General features: G+C 34.5%; 1 protein-coding gene across 4 annotated transcripts in view; it reads right to left on the bottom strand.

Annotated features, from left to right (window-relative positions):
* Positions 1 to 19,602, bottom strand: part of Cmpk (cytidine/uridine monophosphate kinase Dak1) — a 114,940-nt gene that overhangs the window by 88,747 nt on the left and 6,591 nt on the right. For all 4 annotated transcript variants that reach the window (XM_081752160.1, XM_081752157.1, XM_081752159.1 and 1 more), the window contains exons 2-3: positions 5,864 to 5,985; positions 3,397 to 3,543 (exon numbers count right to left, since the gene is read on the bottom strand). In XM_081752160.1, the coding sequence (XP_081608286.1) occupies positions 3,397 to 3,543; positions 5,864 to 5,950 (234 nt within the window). In that variant the 5' untranslated portion in view covers positions 5,951 to 5,985. The remainder of the gene's footprint in view (positions 1 to 3,396; positions 3,544 to 5,863; positions 5,986 to 19,602) is intronic.

Genomic DNA, 19,602 nt, shown 5'->3' with positions numbered 1-19,602 from the left:
AAATCGTCGGGAAAAAATTCACTGTCAAAGTATCTCTTTTGGATTTTTCTTTTCGGAACAAGCGAGTTATACCATATTGTAAGATTATTACAGAAAATATTTTACTGAAATTAGAACAAATTTGTCTCAGTTATTACTGAGAAAATTGTCCAAAAAAATTCAACCCTAGAGAAAACCACTTCTGTATGTTATCGGAATAAACGATTTATGCTGTATGTTAGTTTATTAATGAAACATTTCTTTACGAAATATGAACAAAATTGCTTGAGGCGTTAATGGGAAAACTATCGGGGTAAAGCTCACCCTAAGATTAAGCTACTCCTTCGAACGAGTTGTTTGTTAGGTTATTAATGATACGTTTATTTATGAAATGTGGTTGAGAAAATTCTGCAAAAAGAACGCATACCATACAGTAAATTACACCATATATATTTTTTCAGAAAAATTATTCATATGCGGTGGAGATTCGTTAATAAAATATATATTTATAAAAAGTAAATAAAATCGCCACAGCTTTTTTTACTTGAGAAAATTGAATTGTTTTAAATTTTAATCCTTCAGTAAATTACCCTTACTTTTAGATGTCGAAGGACATGAAATTCGAAAGATAGTATGTTATTAAAACGTTATGTCTAGAATTCGGTCCAGATACGTTGAACAGTATGGCCTCTATTTGAGTGCGTGTAAAAGCGTGACGAACCGAGAGACGAATAGATGGACAGACATCGAAAAATCATTTTTTCGATATGTAAGAGCCATGTAACTTGAATTCATTGAAATCTAGTATTCAGTTTTTATAACTATAACCACACTTTCTTCTTTCGTCGCTCGAATGTGAAAACGAATAGGCCTACACCGACATGTAATGTGATAATTTGTAATCCCAAAAATTTAATTTGTTATGTTTAATGTGTTGTCACGCTAGAAAAAGAAGCTTATGCATGTTAGATCATTTTATTATCAGTTTTTCACGCTACTGTATAATTCGTCGGAAGCATTCGTGTTATTCACAAAGACAGCTGTAAAATTTAGTTTTGTTTAAAGAAAGCATTCTTGATTTTTTTTTACACAGACTTGCATTTGTTGCACTTGTTGATATGAAACAAAAGGAGAGAGAGTGAGAGAGAGAGTCAATACAGAAAAAGGAACACACACACACAGAAACACTAGAACAGACAACGAGGTATGGATGTGATTGTGTTCGTCACGCTGTGTGTAAAGCTGCAGGTCGCGCTTGTTTTGTTTTTTACAGACACACTCGCAGTGAGTTGAAGTTTGAAGTTACTTCTGCTGTTAAAAAAAAAAAAAAAAAAAAAAACGGAGAGGCATACCATACCATAAACTAAAAACGATCGCTATTAGTAATAAATAGTAAGCTAATTCTGAATAAATACGTCATCAGAAAAACAAAAAGTTATTTCGTTATTATATTGTTTCGGTTCTTATTAACATAAAAATTATACACTTTCTACAATGTTTTGTAAAGAAAAAAAAATTGAACAGGATCGGATGGGATTCGATCTGGGGTCAAAACAGTATAAGAATTACTAATCCGTCACTCTACCCACTTGACCACACAGACTTTCTTTTGTTGTTTATCTTTTTCTTAAGAAATAAATGCTCATGGCTATAGAGCATGTCACTTCCAAACTTAAGACAACAGTTTTTCTCTTTGTTTATATATTTCCGTAGAACATCTTGGTTACAGAAGCTAATTTATATTTGGCAGACAATTTACACCCTAGATTTAAGCCAATAAATGCAATATTTTATTCCACTTTCCTGTTCCTTGATTCAACTGTTCTGTTACCAATTCTGTAATTCCCTCTACAATCGTGCTGTGCTGCTCCAAAAATTCCCTCGAAAACATTATTGCCAGTGTACACAAAACCGAACATAATTTTGTTTTTTGCTTATATTTTTATTATTTTATTATATTTTTTGGAAATATCTCCTTAGATGGATTGCTTTCTATTATCTCCATATACTAATAACTAAATTTTACCCATAAACATAAGGAAAATGAAATAATTGCGAAAAATCGTGAGTTACAGTATACGCGCAATTTTTTTTTTTTTTTTTTTTTTTTTTTGCGCATGGGAGTACATACACTACACAATTATATCACTTTCTTAAAATTCTCATGTATATGTTTAAAAATCTACTGCCACGCCAACCAGTCTTTTTTTTTTAATCTTCGAAGTGAAATGCATTCATTATTAAATTTGCTGATGGTCGGACTCCAGTGAGTCAGAAACTATAACAAATAAGGAGTGGTTTGTCTAATATTCCTGCTATTGGAAGGGCCTTATCTAGAAGATTTTTCATTTGTATATGAGAAATTAGTATAGTTTACTTTCTAAGAATAAAATAATAGATTTCAATGTGCAGTTAACATTAAATTTATTTTACATTTACTTCATGTTTAACATTAATTTTATGTTAGCAGTTAGCCGGAGTTACATCTACTAATAACTTAAATATACTTAACGTCAAGATATTTCAAATACCAGACAATGGAATTACTATATTGATATAATAATAAACTTATACCTAACTTATATTTCTCTTTTGATCGCCAAGTCTTGAAATTAAAAATCTACTCTACTTTTCGCCTCGTGTTGTTTCGAACACAATGTCTGAAGGAAATACAAGTTTTCTGGTATTAATCTGACGTTGTGTGATAATGTTTGCTTTCAGTTAACGTTCCTTTGTTAGTACCGAGCCTATATGACACGTGTACTTATAGTTTACCGTGTAACCTGCACTATATGTACTCTAATCGTGGACATTAAACACAGCCTCCTTCTCCCGACGGAAGTCAAGAACACTAACCATATAGCCATGGCGAAACGCGTGAGCTGTTAGAGGAAACGCATGAATTAACAAATATTTATTCACAGTTCACACACATCATATACGCGCTAAGCCTATATACATATATATTTTCAACAACAACGTTACGTATGATGGACAAACAGCTTTAGTTCCGTGGATCTACTATCACCGTAAATCGAATCTGTGTAAACCAAGTAACCACCTTATTTATTTTTATATACTACATTTTCTTGCCTTTCAAACTAGCTTGCAGATATTTTTTATAAGTGCACAGGATACCTGAAAATCATCTATCTTTATACTTAATTGCCAGTCACTTGCTTAGTTTATTTCTTCGAGGCGCAGAACTATAGATTTACCTATGCGCTACTGATAGATCAGAACCGTAGTTTGTAAATTCCATTATTATCACTAACAATAATTTCGAAATTACTATCACGAGAATGAAATAATATGAAGCACATATCAATCACGAAAAGATAACAGAAAAATATAAATCGGACAATAATTTTAAAAGTAATAAGAAAACACCACGTGCTGGAACATACCCATGCTTACCGTTTCCAACAAAGAACACGTAATCTCAACCGGTACAATAGTTCCATTCTTAATATGTTGCTCTATTAGTTCCCCACATTTAGAGCCTGGTTTCTTTCTTTCTTCTCTTAAAAGATCGCCAGCTGACAGATGTACAAATCCAAACTCCTGTTTAAAAAAGAAAGAAAAAAAAGCAAAGCAATCAATTTCAAACTACAAAAAAGACAGCAATTCTTTTTTACCATAACCATAACGCAATTTTAATTTTAAGTATCATAGAGCCAGAAAATGTTATTCCTAGATTTCTAATAAACTCCGACTAAATTTCAATGGATAATGAGTTTGGATTCAAGCCTTAAGTATTGTGAAGTTATGGTTCTCAAAGAATGACAATCAAATTTGATTTCTAAAACTTAACTAAATTCGCTTACTGAACACATAGGTAAACAATGAAAATTATTAAAAAGCAATAAAATATATGCAATAAATAAACTAAAGGTTGGGGATGGCATCGAAGAACACGCTCTTGGTAACTATGGCTCACGTGGGTAGAAAAAGCAAATACACATTAAATTAAAAATATAAAAATAAAAAGGAAAAATGATAAAGATATAATCACAAATAACAGGGATACATTAAATATACAAATTACTATTTCATTATACACTTAAATGTTTATTTTATAAATTTACAAAAAAACCTGAAATATTAAATGATTAGAAAAACTCTACAATGGCGGTAACAACTAATGCATATAACATGCGCTGAAGATTTATATTCCGTGACTTGTCATTGAGTTTTAATTTACAAAGTGATGACTCCAGCAATAAACGCTCTTGCTGTAACCAACTTCAAATATTTATGTAAGAGAAAACCTATAAAATTACTTTATTAATTTAACCAAGATTTAGGCAAATATGCTACAGCCATGGGCATTAGAGCAAAACACAATTTAGCAGAATGGACAAATCAAATTCTTAAGTTTCCTGTCACATGGTGCTGTAGTTCAATTACAGCACAATTAAATGTCAGTGTACAATAGCTCAAAAACAAAAATACACAACTTGAGAAATACAAGACACTAACTTCAAAGGAAAGTTTCCTATTAATTATCTACTAATTTTCTTTTCATAATATTAAAAGAACGCTGGATTACTCCGAATAATAATACAACAAACAAGCAGTACGTTTCTGGATTTATATTGATGCAAAAACACTAAGGTACAGACTGCTTACAAAATAACCAACATAAATCGTGCACGATATGTAATTTGAAAAATGAAATACCCTGCCTAATTTTTAAAAATACAACTGATCATTGTTTATCACAAAGGTAAAAAAAAAAAAAAAAAAAAAAAAAAAAATCACAGTTCATTTACATGAGAAAAATAGTTCTTAACCGACCTTCCTACTACATTGGAATTCACTGTATCACATGATAAAGCGGTCTATTCTACATTAATAAACTAAATCTATAAATATGTCAATATCATTCACACACATACACAAAGTACACGAAGTTAAACTTCAATTTTATTTATCTAAACAGTATTTGCTTAGTTCAGTCATTAATTTGTTACTTTTTTTCCTTAAGGTGAATCAATTTGAACATTAAGCAAAAGATGTTGATTCTTAACTGAAGTTACTTGCTGTTCATCTCGCATTCTGACATTACGACGAAAAAAAAAAAAAAAAAATGGTTCTCTTATTCCTTACCATGTTGGTTTCTAAGTCCACGATGTTTGGTTCTAGAAAATTGCATTTAAGTCTCTCGTGAATCCACACCTTGAAAACAAGTAGAAATTTTCTGCCGTTTAGAGGTCTAGCTCGTTCGATCATTTTTTTTCTTTTCTCATTGATAGCACCCTATGGATATGCTCTTATTCAAGTGTATATTCTACCCTGCTGCGCCCCGGTAAGAGAATAGCTGCTTCCCTCGCGTTTGAGCAAGGAACATTTCATTATTAATTGCCTTGTACATACAGTCTTCCTAGTGCGTATTTCTTGCTCTCTAGGCAGGTCTATGTTTATGTTATCCTTACTCTTTGTAAGCCCAAAACCAGGCTAATAAATTGACTGAGCATAGTTTCGATACAGTGAAAGAATTCCTCGTAAATCAGTATATTTCTTTGAGTACAGATAAGCTCAAGGTCAACATCTTAACCCCGTTGGTCCACCTCTTACTGTCAGACTACCTAAGTCAGACAGCACTGGGATCAGCCAGTACTTGGATGGTGCTCGCTTGGGAAGACTAGGTGATGCTTGTACTGCATTGTTTGTACATTATCGTAAGAACAACGAAGAATTATTTGAATGAAAAATAAGTACCCGACTGCAGTTAACAAAACCAGCAATAACGCCAGTAAGACTCAGTACCACATTTCTCAACTATCTGACTTATTCTGGGCTTCGTGGCAGAGTTATAATGTAGAAACTCGAACATTCTATTTTAATGTAAAGTTCACTCTTAATATACAAATCTACTCACCTTAACAATATATTTACATTGCGTTCCTTTCCCTGCTCCTGGTCCACCAAGTACAAACACGACATTTGGTTTATTTCTAAACGACATGGAAACTTCTCCAGGAAAATCAGCGGAGTCAAGATCTGAAGATCACAAATATAAAAACAAATTAATTTTTATTCTCAATCTCCCACTATAGAGTAGGGTTCCAATTGTAAATTAATTTTTGAATTTAAATCAATTGTCTCTTCTTTCACACCACAAAAAGTAAACCGATGAAAATAACTGGGAAGTAGAATTTACTTTAATTGACCCTCCTGTAATGGGTAAACTTCCAAATTGAGTCTGAATTTAGCTAATTATAATTGTCCGATTTCATTCCTATTTACTTAATTAGTGGTATGTATTTGTAACTTTTAGACATCGCGTTCAGGTCAAGATGGAAGGGATCAGGAATTAAAAAAAAAATTTAAAACAGAGTTTGAAAAAACCCAGATTTATTTCTTTAATACCTTAGCCCATGGGGGTGTTTACGGATTTAACTAGCTCTTTTCATATTCTCTTAAGTTTCTTGGGGCATATATCTAAAATGTGATTTATATGTGAAGTCATCATTTACAATAATTTTCTGTTCATTAACAGATAAAGATGTTAAGACTTTCTGTATTTTTATTCTAATGAATGACGTCCGTGCTTCTCTATGTTCAGCGTTGTCCGTTTCTTTACTGAAGTTTCGCGTCCTTATTTACCCTCAGTTAAAGGTAGAATTCGAGTCACCGTAACACGTTTAAATTTCAATGAACTCCCACCGGGAATCAAACCCGGAAGCACATGCCCCAAAAGCGCGACAGACATTAGGCTAGCGGGAAGTGTTTGAGTATATGGGGAAACCAGTACACTGGTCTGTAAAAATAAATAAAGAAACGAAATATTTCGGTCTATGGGAACTCTGTCACAGGAAAAAGTAAAGAAATAAGAAAAAAAAAAAAGATATAAAAGTTTATCACAAACAAGTGGAAGCAGTAACAGAACTCTGCTCAGGTATTCCCCTGGTCGCTATCAACACTCTCACAAAACTTAAGCCTTTAAGAAAATGACGATTTCTCTATTATATGCAGTGAAAAAGGTAACATTTAGAGAAATCCAGGTTTCCCAGGTCAGTAGACACGATATTACATCGCGAGAGACGTTCAGTAAACGATAGGGTTCTATCGACACGTTCACTGGTCCAATGGAAGTCATTTTTAGTAACTATGCTGTTTGAGATTAAACAAAAGTTTGCGAACAGACTAGTACAATCAAGTTTCTATGATGACCACTTTCGTGAAGCAAGGATAACGGACAACTGAAGAACAATAACAGGAACACGAACTACACATCGCAAAAGAAGTAGAGCTCATTACATCTGCAAATCTCTAAAAGCCTGCTTCCAGTACTAATCCCATCTACCTAAATTTACTTATACATCGAATTTCAACAAACCTTTAGTTCGCCATAAAACAATAAAAACAGGAAAATACACTCTTTACAAAGTAGCCGTAATAGGCTAGACGTCTCTCTCCCTTTCGGGGGCAAAACAGATTTGACCGATCTCTTCATCACAACCCCTGAAGATAAAGGCGATGTCTGATTCGAAACGTCGGATGTCAATATTTTTATCTGGCTGAGAACAATTACAAAAATCACATCGGCAGAAAAAAATTCGATTCTTTCTTCTTTTATCATGAGTTTTTTCACAATGAATGTCAGTATCTTTTGCTTTAAAGTTGTAAAATTATTCAAGGTAAACTTTATATCAACACGAATTTTGTATGAATATAATATTTGATTTCAAGTTATGTGCACTCAGTATGGAAAAAAAATATACGATACCATAATATGCATGATTCTTTAGTGGTGGGATATTTCTTATCAAAGTTTGTTTTTTCTTTTCAAATGCATTTTTCATTTTCTTACTGTCATATATTTAAGTATTAACAACTGGCTGAAATGCCCGTTCTTAGCACGGAAAGAGTTAGTTCATGGTAAATATATGACAGGTATATTTCCACCAGTTTAGAATGCATATTTATATCGAAATGGAAAAATAGAAATCCAACTCGAGCCAAGATAGAAACCCAACTCTATCTATGTTCAAAAAATCCTTTATCTGCACTCAACTGCCATCATTGTTTGCGAAAATCCCCCTCCCCTTCTTCCTAGAATACACATTTCAATTCAAGAGTAGAGTTAATAATAAATACTCAAGTCAACCCATGTTGTGTTTAAAAATTCATTTTAAACAGTCAAACCATGTCCTCACTTTCGTCATTTTATAAATATTAAATTAAATATGATTAAAAATTAACGTATTACAGAAATCTTCCTCCTTTAGACGCAGAATTTTCGAAAATCCTGGAAGATGTCGAAACTTATCGCCAATTCCATCCGCCTAACTTGAAGATCTCTTGAGACACATTTTTTTTTTTTTTTTTTTTTTTTTTTTTGTCATAACTTCCCTTCTTAAAACATGCATTTTAGTGAAATAACAAGACAAAATCCTGACTTGAGTCAAGTGCTAATTATGCTCAAAAATTCATTTCAAACCTTTTATCCGTTTTCCCGTGATGTTGAAAGACAACTTCGATGTATTTTTTATATAGCCATTGAGAATGACTTAGAAACTGCCTCCCCTCCTCTTGGAAGTGGCATTCTCTAAAACTCTGAACCGCATGTTCACTTATTTATAATAAGGTTGTATATGAAGTGTCATCTTTCGAATATACTGTAAGGGGCTTGTGAAATACTATATTTTTAGAATAAATGTGCAACCCCCTCTACTTTTTAGATTACGCATTTTAATTAAAGTGACATGATAAAAATCTGCTGGATCTAAGTGCTGTGTTCAAAAATTCATTTCAAACAATTCAACTATTTTCCTGTGATGATAAAACAATATCGATTTAAATATAGAGGAAAAATTATAGATAGTTAGCCCTTCTCTCCCAGAAGTGAAAATTTTGAAAAAGCATGGGCACGTGTCCAATTACTTCAATAAAGTTTTACACCAAATTTCATTTCCCTAACTTGAGATGCTTCTGAGACACACAATTATTTAGCATAAATTTCGATTCCGCTCTTTAGATACCATTTTAACTATAGTGATTGATAAAAACAGTTTGGTGTAGGTGCTATGTTCAAAAATTAGCTTCATACGGTTCGTCCTGTTATATGTAACGGGATGAACTGTTTGAAATGAATATATATATAAACGTTCGAGTACGGTAAAAAGACTATGATACGTATTATCAGAATATGCAGAATAATGAACTAAAAATTGTGAGTATTAAATGTTGGATTTAAGGTTTTTTTTTTTTTTTTTTTTTTTTTTTTTTTTTTTTTTTTTTTTTTTTTTACGAGAAAGGATCACTCGTTTCTTCTTTAGTCGGAATTCGCTCTTCATCAAAGCTAAATTATGGTCTGAGTCAATGTCTGCTCCTGGGTAACTCTTACTGTTCTTCACTTGATTTCTAAATGTTTGTCGGACCAGTATATAGTCTATTTGATATATTTCTTTGTCTACTGGTCTTGTCCATGTGTATCATCTTCTTAGTGGTTGTTCGAAGAGAGTGGTCGTTACAGTCAAGATTATGGCTTTTGCAGAACTCAACTAATCGTGTACCTCTCGCGTTCCTTTCTCCTAGATCGAAATTCCAAGTTACATTCTTTTCTTTACCTTCGCCGACTACTGAGTTCCGGTCACCCATGACGATTAAACTGTCTTTCATCAATGCTTCTTCTATTTGCTCATAGATTTCTTCTACTTCCTCATCTGTGTAGCTTGATGTAGGCATGTATACTTGGATTATCGTCATATTCCTCGGTTCGGTTGCTATCTTCAACCTTACTATCCTTTCATTGTATCTCCAGCTGGCTATAACTTTTTGTTCTATCTTATTCAAGATAAAACCGACCGCTTACAGCTCCTGAGTAAATCATTCTGAAGTCCCCGCTCCACATGTCTCCTCCATCAGACCACCTAACTTCGCTGATTCCCAAGATATCTATCTTCATGTGTTTCATTTCCTTCTTCAGGTTTTCCAGTTTTCCACACTGAAACAGCGATCGCACATTCCAGGTTCCTAACCTGCAGGGGTTTCGTTTGATGACGACCGAGGAGGCCCTGCTGTGTTTCCCTCCACTACCGGGGACGACCCTCTGTGAAACAGCAGTGTCGTATTCCCTAATACTACATTCTTTTATTTCTCTTTCCATGTTGTTTTCTAAGGACTGAGTAAAGTGGTGATCTCCCAGGTCCTTCCACCTCGCAGTGAAACAGCCATAGAGAACATCCTGTCCCTGCCTGTTTTTGTCCACATGTAGGCCTTGCCGATGTCAATCATCTTCAGCCTCAGTGTGGTAATGGTAGAGCTGCTGCCCATTACCACACCCGGCAACACCGCTACTATCAGAAATGTTAGCTATTTGCATTAAATAGCGCAGATGTATATTTAGTGATGTGTTGCAGTACTTACATAATCCGGAAATCGTCTCAAACAAAAAAATCTACAAGAGTTTGACGGAGTGTTCAGAATCTCAACAATAGTATCTATCCGTACATTCTTGAAATTTTACTCAGCCGTATTGTAGCAGGTGAACTGCTGAGGAACAACACTGCTTAGAAACATCACTTGAAATCATTGAAAATGAACTGAAGACAGCGTGGACGATGATGTAAGGAGAGCGACTTTAACTTGCTTCGTTCCGTAATGAACTGAATTTGACGATTCAATAGAGTACTTCTTCCATTCCAACAGCAAACGTACAACGTGTGAACATCATGAGCCTACTGAGACAGGAAATCTCTTTTTGAGACTAGTGGATCACGAGGTAAACTTCTGGAGATTGTGTATCACAGCTTACGGACTGTTCGCTATTATCTAGCTGTCCCGAAGCGCATTACATAAAATTTAGAATTGGTGATGGAGTCTCTGGTCCGCATTAAGTTTAAAATTTAAAAATAACTTTTTCGAATCGAATTTAGAAAACTAACAATTTAATTTCATGAATGGTTTTACAGTTTTAATAAGGAAAAACATGAGTTTGTGTTTGTAACTGGAAATTTAGTTTAGAAATATGAAGCTGTAAATAGGTAAAACCTCGGATCCGACGTCAAAAGCTAATCTAACTGTAAATTATGTATGTATTTATATTTAGTTCCTTGAAATGTCAAATCAGTTCGAGCTGTTGCAAGTATATTGTTATTTGTTCACATACGATGTGCAGCTTTATAGAAATAGAATGACTGATAATTAATAATTTTTATTGTTCATATATATATATTGAGAATATTAATTGTAATTTTGAATACAGCCTCTATGAAATAGAAAAAGAAGATAAAAATGAGTTTAATGATATGATGAACTATAAAAATTGTATATGATTACAAGGAAGATGATAATATGTAAAGAATGTGTTATAAGTATAATATGTAATTAAAAAAAAAAATGCTGTTGAAAAGTTTAGAATTAATTCCTATTAAAATATAATGTAATATTCGTATGTTCTTCAATGCTGCATAATTTAATTGACATTTAAACGATGTTTCCTACACAGCTTGAGTTTTAATGGTAACTTTTATGCATGGCTGATGGAAAGAGAGATCTTACGTTCTTCATTGTTGGAGTTCCTCCATTTGCGCACCGAACCTCCAATTTATTATAATCCAACATGCACCAATGTGTGTGAGTAAGTGCATTTCACGTCCTTCAAGCGTGGAATCAGAAAGAGCGTTCTCTGCAGCTGGTTTATTTTCTACAAAACTCCGTTCTCGTTTAAATGATAAAACATTAGATAGTCTCTGTTTCCTAGAAAATTTTACAGAAATACAGATGTTTAAGCAAAAGGTTCCAGCGATATATTTGAGCGATATTCTAACTGTAAGAACTACTCATTTATTGCTTTTTTTTTCTCTTTCTCTAACTGAAAGCATTTTCTTTTCATTACTCTAAAACTGTTGACCTTGCCACACTTGGCCTTACAGGAATAAAATCATTTCGAAATTATTTATGTTGGTTCATATGTTTGTCACGAGAAAATACAATCATTTTCATTATAGGCATGTGTTTCTTAATTCCAACAAAAATGTAAGAAAATTTGTATTTTTAAATTTTAATAAAATTGCTATACATTTAAATGCATTCTTCTTACTGAACAGTTCCTCCTCTCTCCGTTCTAATTACTTTTCATTGGACATGCATAACCATTTTTCATCTGTCCATGCGTCACATATAAACCCTGTTTTGTAAGTACGCTGCGGTAAAAGCGAAAAGGACAGAAATGCACACTATAATTTCGTCAGTTTATTATCTGTTTCCTTTAGCATTTTTCATCAATTGTGACATGTCATTAATTACATAATTCAATTTAAGCTAAACAAGATTTGAATGAAGGTGCTGACCCAGCAGTTAATCTCAAGTTAGAATCAGAAATGCTATATTCACTTTTATCCTGTTGTGCATTCCCAATTTCTTTGAACGAAATTATATTATATTCATTCAGCTCTGTCACTGAAGTTTTCCTTTTTACAGTCATAATTTCTATTTTGCACGTGTTGATGCTCATGCGCAGTGAGCTCACAGATAATGAACGCTGATCATTTGTTCAATAGAAGTTGTGAGACAGAAAAAAAAAAAAAAGAACTGGTATGAAATGGTAATATGTGCTATCTTAAAATTCTAGTTTGTTCAATTTACAAGAACATTTAGGTTTGCATTTTCATTACATCAACTGACTACTAATTCTAGAAAAAATGAAATGAAATCTTTAAGTTTTACGTCCCACGGTTATGCCGGTTAGGCTAAAGGGGACGGTGATTATGAGAAATGAATGAAATGGTGGAATGAAGAAAGTGGGAGGAAACGGGAGAACCCCGAGAAAACCCACGAGCACGGCGTTAGTCCATCACAAAGTCCACACGGCGCGAGCTGGGATCGAACCAGGGACGCCAAGCACCGGAGGTGAACGCTCTACCACTGAACCACCGCGCCCCGGTCGCTGATTCTAGGAAGAATGCGACTTCATCAACTAAACGGAACTGAAATAACACTGAATTCCGACTATCTTTCGTTGCTTTCAAAATCAGCAGCATACATTTTTGGTTAACATTAGTATATATATATCATATGTAATAGGCATGAATCGAAAGTTGCTAGGAAAAGTGACAGGTGAATGATCTCACTCATGCTTAATGTGCAATTATTTTTACTTTATCGCAGGGTTGGCTGGTTGAAACCAAAAAACGAAAAATGTTCGTAAAATTCATTCTTTTATTCATCCATGTCGTACATTATTGGTCAGAGACCAGTACATAGGACTTGTCAAATAATAAGAAGACATTTCAATATAATTGATATTACATTATTTTGCAAACTATCACCCAAGTATTCATCAATATCATAATACGTTTTGTTACACAAAAAATTAAATAATTCATTTTTGAAATTCCGTATGTTTTTGATATTCTTTAAATAAGTTGGGAGCTTATTAAACAACTTAGCGGACATAGGAAGAACACTTCTTTTGGTGCGCGCATAGTTTTGGTATGCTGTGAATATGTTATTCTTTTGTCGTGTGTTGTATGAATGTACGTCGTCAACATGAAGAAAACTACTTTCATTTCTCTTTACATATATGATACTTTTGTATATGTACAGACAAGGCACAGTTAAAATTTTATTTGACTGAAAGACCCTTATGCATGAGGACCTTGGTGATTGTAAAATCTTGATGAACACACATTTGTGGGTTATCACGTTCCACTCCCGTATATTATTCGTATTATATTCAGACCTAAATTCCCCATTCATTACTCAAAAAGAGGATACTACAAAAGCAACTATTTTTTTATAAGTTCATAAATGTTTATTTTGTGATTTTTTGTAGTTATTATTGTTATGTAATTGCAATCAAAGAAAAATTCTAAATATTGTTTCGTTTCAATGTTTACTATTGATAAGATACATCGAAATGCCGTACGTTGTGTGTGTGTGTGTGTGTGAGGGGTCATACAGACCCCACGAGCGGCATTTCGTGAAATGAGAAGTATCTTTGGTATCTATTTATGTATAAATGAGTCTGAGCCAAAGTGGACTCAAATAATTCGTATCTTTATTCACTTTCTTACTGATATGCACATTAAGTCGTTGTATTTCTTTAATTTGGACCACTAAAAGTCGTTGTTAACTAAGTTGAACTAAATTAGTTCTTCTGTACTCCGTAGTACTTTGAAATTGTCCATATGTAATTCTGTATAATGGTTTCACTTGTGCAACTGTTTACCTTTTTGTCCTTCTGAAATGACTCTTGGCAGTTATATTAAGAAGCATGTAAAGATCAGTACAACGTATTTTTATCAGGATTCCTTCGTGAGTGAGTCGACAGACGTATCGCATTTGTGGCCCATTAGTCCTGGTTCCGAGTTCAAATGGAGGACAATTTTTCTCGGATGTAACTCGAGAAGCGGTTTTTTTAATTTCGCTTTAAGCTTATGTGACCCCTTCCAGCATAACCCGGTCTCGTTGCATAATAACATCAAGGCGAAACAAACTTATTTCTGTCCATATATGATATGAATATATAGAGCAAATTATTAAAAAAAAAAAAAAAAAAAAAAACTGATTTAAAGCAAAAAACCTGCTTTAAACCAAAAAACCGTTTTTTTTTTCAATACAAACCATGGTTTTTGCCAACCCTGCTTTATCGCAAAGTCGTGTAAGTGCAATCGAGAACGGCCACCGTTCTGGTTTGCAACTATTGTTTGCAGAGAACATTAGTGTATATCACACGTTGGAATCAGTCAGCTAGCATGAACATAAGATGAACAGTTTTCTAAATATTTCATTATAAAATCCACAGTCACCATGGTGCATTTCGCAATCCAGAAATTCCTACTTTTTTTCCGAATGAATTGTCCTCAAACCTAAATTACTGCACCAAATTTTGAATATAATTTCAAATTTCATTTTTCACCAAAAACCGTCACAGGATCGGCTGAATTTCTGCAGATGGCAGTCCAGGTTAGACCCACACAAATATGTTGTCAACTTTATGTTACTATTTATTTCCTGTTATTTTAATATATCTTACCAAGAATTACCTCTCTTTTATTTTCCGTCATTCACTGGTAACTGTTAATCACAAATATTTTTCACTTTTATGCTTTCTTTGCTCTTTACTAGATACGTGTTTATCTGTATCGTATTACTGCCTCCCAACTGTCAAATATTGCAAACTATGCACTATTCAGAAATAACGAAAACAATGAATATCTCTTCATCTTATATTTCCAACCAGCACTATAAACAACACCCTAACACATTATTATGTAAACAAAGTATTAGAGAGGGTTCGGGGCGGAACCCCTATCAAATATATGTTCTTAGGACCTCAAAAATTACAAAACACATACGAAAATACGTCTTTCCTGTACTATGCTGCGACACAATGGGGTACTTACAGGGTTTGCCCGGAAAGTAGTAGTACTGAATTATTAAAAAAAAAAAAAAAATCACAATTTTGAGACCTCGACTTAAAGTTTTCCAACTATGCCCCTTCTGCAACAACACAGCGTTTCCAGCGACTCTACCAATCACTGAAGGCTCCCTGGAACGCAGAACCTAGAATGCTTTTCAGCCCCCTCGCTAAGACCTCTTCAATGGCCTGGACCGAGCCGTGGTGCCGTCCTTTCATGATTTTTTCAGTCAGGAGAAGAGGAAGAAGTCTGAAGGAGCGATATCAGGACTGTAGGATGGCTGAGGAAGCTGTGTGATACTATGTTTAGTCAGAAAGTCCATGATAGTAAAGGCAGTGTGGTTCGGCGCATTGTCGTGATGAAGCTTCCATGATCCAGCGATTGCTAGACGGACGTGGGAACCTCATTTTCTGAGTCTTTCATGTCTAAGTCAATTTTATTTTCGACTTGCTCATGCGGGCTTTCTTCGGGCGAGGTGAGCGTTGCAGAGCTTTGGCGCTTTGTCGCGAAGTCGTACTCAAAAATCCACGACTCGTCTTCGGTGATACCACTGTCGAGAAAACCTGGATCGTCACGAACACAATCACGAAATTGTTGACAAATCACAAGACGTCTTACTTTTTCTTCATTGGTTGACACCTTCGGCATCAATGCTGCACACACTTTTCTCATTCCGAAGTTTTCGTGCACAATAGCTTTTGGCAAGTTTAATTGTTCTGACATCACCCACACACTCAATCTGCGGTCAAAGTTCAAAAGATTTCGCACTTTCACTAAGTTTCCGTCACTTTTTGTCATTGAAGAGCGTCCTGACTGTTGCTCATCTTTAACTTGCTCTCTTCGCTCCCGAAACAATTTGTGCCACTCAAGAACACTTGATCGAGCAATGGCATCACTCCTATAAGCAGTCTTGATCACGTCACGGTCTCAATCTCAGCTTTACTCAGTTTGGCCCAAAACTTTACCGTGTAACGCTGCTCTAACAAACGATTCATTGTGGAGATGACAAGGCACTTTGAAAGGAGTTCACCTTAATCTCGATCTACACTCCGTGAAGGCTTGGAGACGACTGGTCCGCTGGTAGCTAAGACCCCAACACCACCCAATCAGCGCAGTAACACCCTTCTCTTTCACCACGTTTTGGCGAGGAAAAATGTCCTACTACTTTCTGGACAAATCCCGTATATTGATGAAATATGATCTTTATGCAGGAAATACAGTCTTACTGTGTTAGAAAGTGTTTCTTAAAGAAGTTGCATTAACAGGTACAGACTTCAGGAGGGATGACTATAACTACAAAGTGTATATATATGGCATAAAACTGCAGTGATAAAACACCAATCAACTTAAAAGCACAAACCAACTTTAGGTCATTAAAAAGCACGATTGCTATCTAACCAAGTCAGGGCAGGAGCGCAGTAAGGGACCCCAACGGCAGCAAGGGAGTGCGTTCGTGGGGAGCAAGTGCGTCAGCGACGGTGAATATACGCATAAGAAAGGATAATGGAAAAACACTTTACATGGTATAAAAACACATGCATTGTGTGTGGCACAGTTCTGCGACACTTCTATGATCACGCTGTATATTGCCTTCACATAATATTTCACTTCATCGTGTATTTCTTACGGACTACTACGCGGTCAAGATCACATTTTCCATTTCGTATCCTTACTTTATTGCACATGTAGAAGGTAAGATCCCGACATATTTTAATAACCTGTACAATCTTATTGTGAAATCAAGTGCCATTTTCCTTTGGTGGATTTTATAAATTTAGGCTCCCATAAAATGGGATAACATCTAAAATTTTGCCAAATTTAAACAAATTTGTTTTAAATGCAACTCCCTTCTTATTGGTTTCCACTCTACATTTTTGTATTTCCATACACTGCTGCAGCACACTCGTCCTAAGTTAGTTAATAAGACAGTGGCTTTGAAATACTACCATATTATGCTCTATTGATTATTTATCTAATATCGCATCAATACAAGAACTCATATAGTCCAAAATTTAACTTTGTTTTTCCCTAGTTAATCACCTTTATTACCTTTTTGTTACTCTCACGCTGTCATTTCATTTGATTCAGTTCACTTCTCCGTAAATTTTGTACTTTGGAGCCGCCATCTGCGGCAGCGAACCCAAGTGTCTTTTACAGAAGAAATAGATAATACTAACGTGACAGTTTAAATATATGGGGATCTTGCCTGTGAGATGCCTATATACGTAGAAATAGATGAATGAAAGTGAAAGAGTTAAACAGAGATTCCTTCATAAGGAAGCCATTAAGCAATGTATGCGAAGTGAAGTGATATACTGTTTGTGAAGGCAGTGTGCTAACTCATGATGAGGAATCATTGAAGTGACAGAGAGGTAAGTAAGCGTACATTGCTTGACGGTTGTATTGTGTATAGAGGTGCGAACTGTCAAAAATAAAATGAGTCTAGTTTGTTAGTTCGAATCCCAAGTCGGACTGTTATGAAAGTAGTTCGGTAACGTTGTCATTTTAATTGTTAAATATTATAATAGCAATGTTATTATTTAGTTCATATTGTAGGAAGGATAAGGTTAGGTTTTTGCATTAACTGTTCCTACTTTTTGAGTGTGTCGTTGTACAGTGAATCCACACTTTGAGAAATTAACTTTTTAGTAGTTTGTCTTTCGTTAACTTGGTTACGGTATGTTAAAAGAAATTTAATGTAAAAGTTAGTTTTGGTGTTGATTCATTAATATGTATTCCCACCCCTCACTCCACTGAGATTGTTCTTACCCTAAGTTAACAAATACTATATTTAACATTCACATTAAACCCTCCTAAAGTGAATCTGCACCACGAACACAATTCCATCTGTAGAAACGGTATTACGTGCAATTTAGTTTAAAAGAAAATTACGCATTGAGTAATATTGCATATCAAGTTTAAATACACCATACTTTGCAAAATTTATATAGAAAGTCCAACACACTGAATATTTAAGCACATTTCTAAGGGAGAAATTTCTGTAGGCAATTTATTTAAATTGTAATACAGCGTATCTTATGTTTACAAGTGTACTGCTGCTAGTGTAAAACCATTACAAATGTTATAGGTAATCCTATCACTGCGAAATTTACATTAAGGTACTTGAAAATGCAACGTACAAGCACTAAAATAACATATTCTACTAATCTAGCTTAACTTATCCTACTTTAGATCCATAACAATAAAGCTGTCCGAAGGAGCAGGCGCGTCAACAATGGTGAGTACGGTACGGGTATACGTGTAGGCGAGGGTTGTGAAAAGAAGTGGTTTTGACAATGGTACGGGTTTCAATACACTTGTCATGGTTTCATAACAGTAACATTCCACTTGTAAACAAAATACAGCTTGTGTACACTGTGCAGAAATACACCCCGGAGGAATATAGCATCTAATAGTCATCTTTCATGTGCACTCACTTATTTTATTCGTCGTAAAGCACTTGTAATGATTTTACACTAATAGCCCTATTTGTAAGCTTAAAATACAGCTGTATTACTTTGTAATTAATTCTGTCGCCTGCAGAAATTTGTTCGTTATAAATATGTCGTTTCATGCAAAGTATTTTAAGCTGTAAATTTTCCGAAGTGTGGTGTACCAAAACAACATCTGCGCCCCCTTGAACTTCAGCTATGTTAAATGGAGTATTGTCATGTTACCCACCACCAGATTTGGCTGGTTTAAACCAAGGTGGTTTAAACCAGCTGTTTTTTTGTTTTTTTTAAATGGTTTAAACCAAAAAAAAAAAGACGAAAAATGCTTTAAATCGTGTAAACTTCATGGTGATGTTTGCACATATCAAACCATCCGCATTACGTTTATCTACTTTACACCTTTTAATCAAGGGGTTCCGTGTTCAATTCTGGGTCGAACTACAACCCATCTTTCAAGTGTAAACCAAGTAGCGATTCGAGGTGTCCCTCTAAGCGAAAGTCTTCGTGATAACCTTGGTATTTCGTAAGGATTTTAAGCCTAAACATACGAAATGAAACCAAATTATATATTTCTACTTGAATGAATACCTGTTGTTTTATAAAGAAGCCAAGATTGCTTAAATATATTGATAGCAATTGGCAAAATTTATCAACTGCCTTCGTAGCTTCCAACATTAGCTTGGACTTGATTTGGTTTTAATTTTATTGAATGATATCTACATACCAAATTTGTAATTTAATACCTCAGTTTTAGCGTAGTGATTATGATACGTTGACCTTAAAATTTTACATACAAA

Source organism: Thermobia domestica, chromosome 3 (genome assembly GCF_964235325.1).
Source record: "Thermobia domestica chromosome 3, izTheDome1.hap1.1, whole genome shotgun sequence".
NCBI lineage: Eukaryota > Metazoa > Arthropoda > Insecta > Zygentoma > Lepismatidae > Thermobia > Thermobia domestica.
Note: the sequence above shows the minus strand (reverse complement) of the source record. Positions and strands in the feature narration are given on the sequence as shown.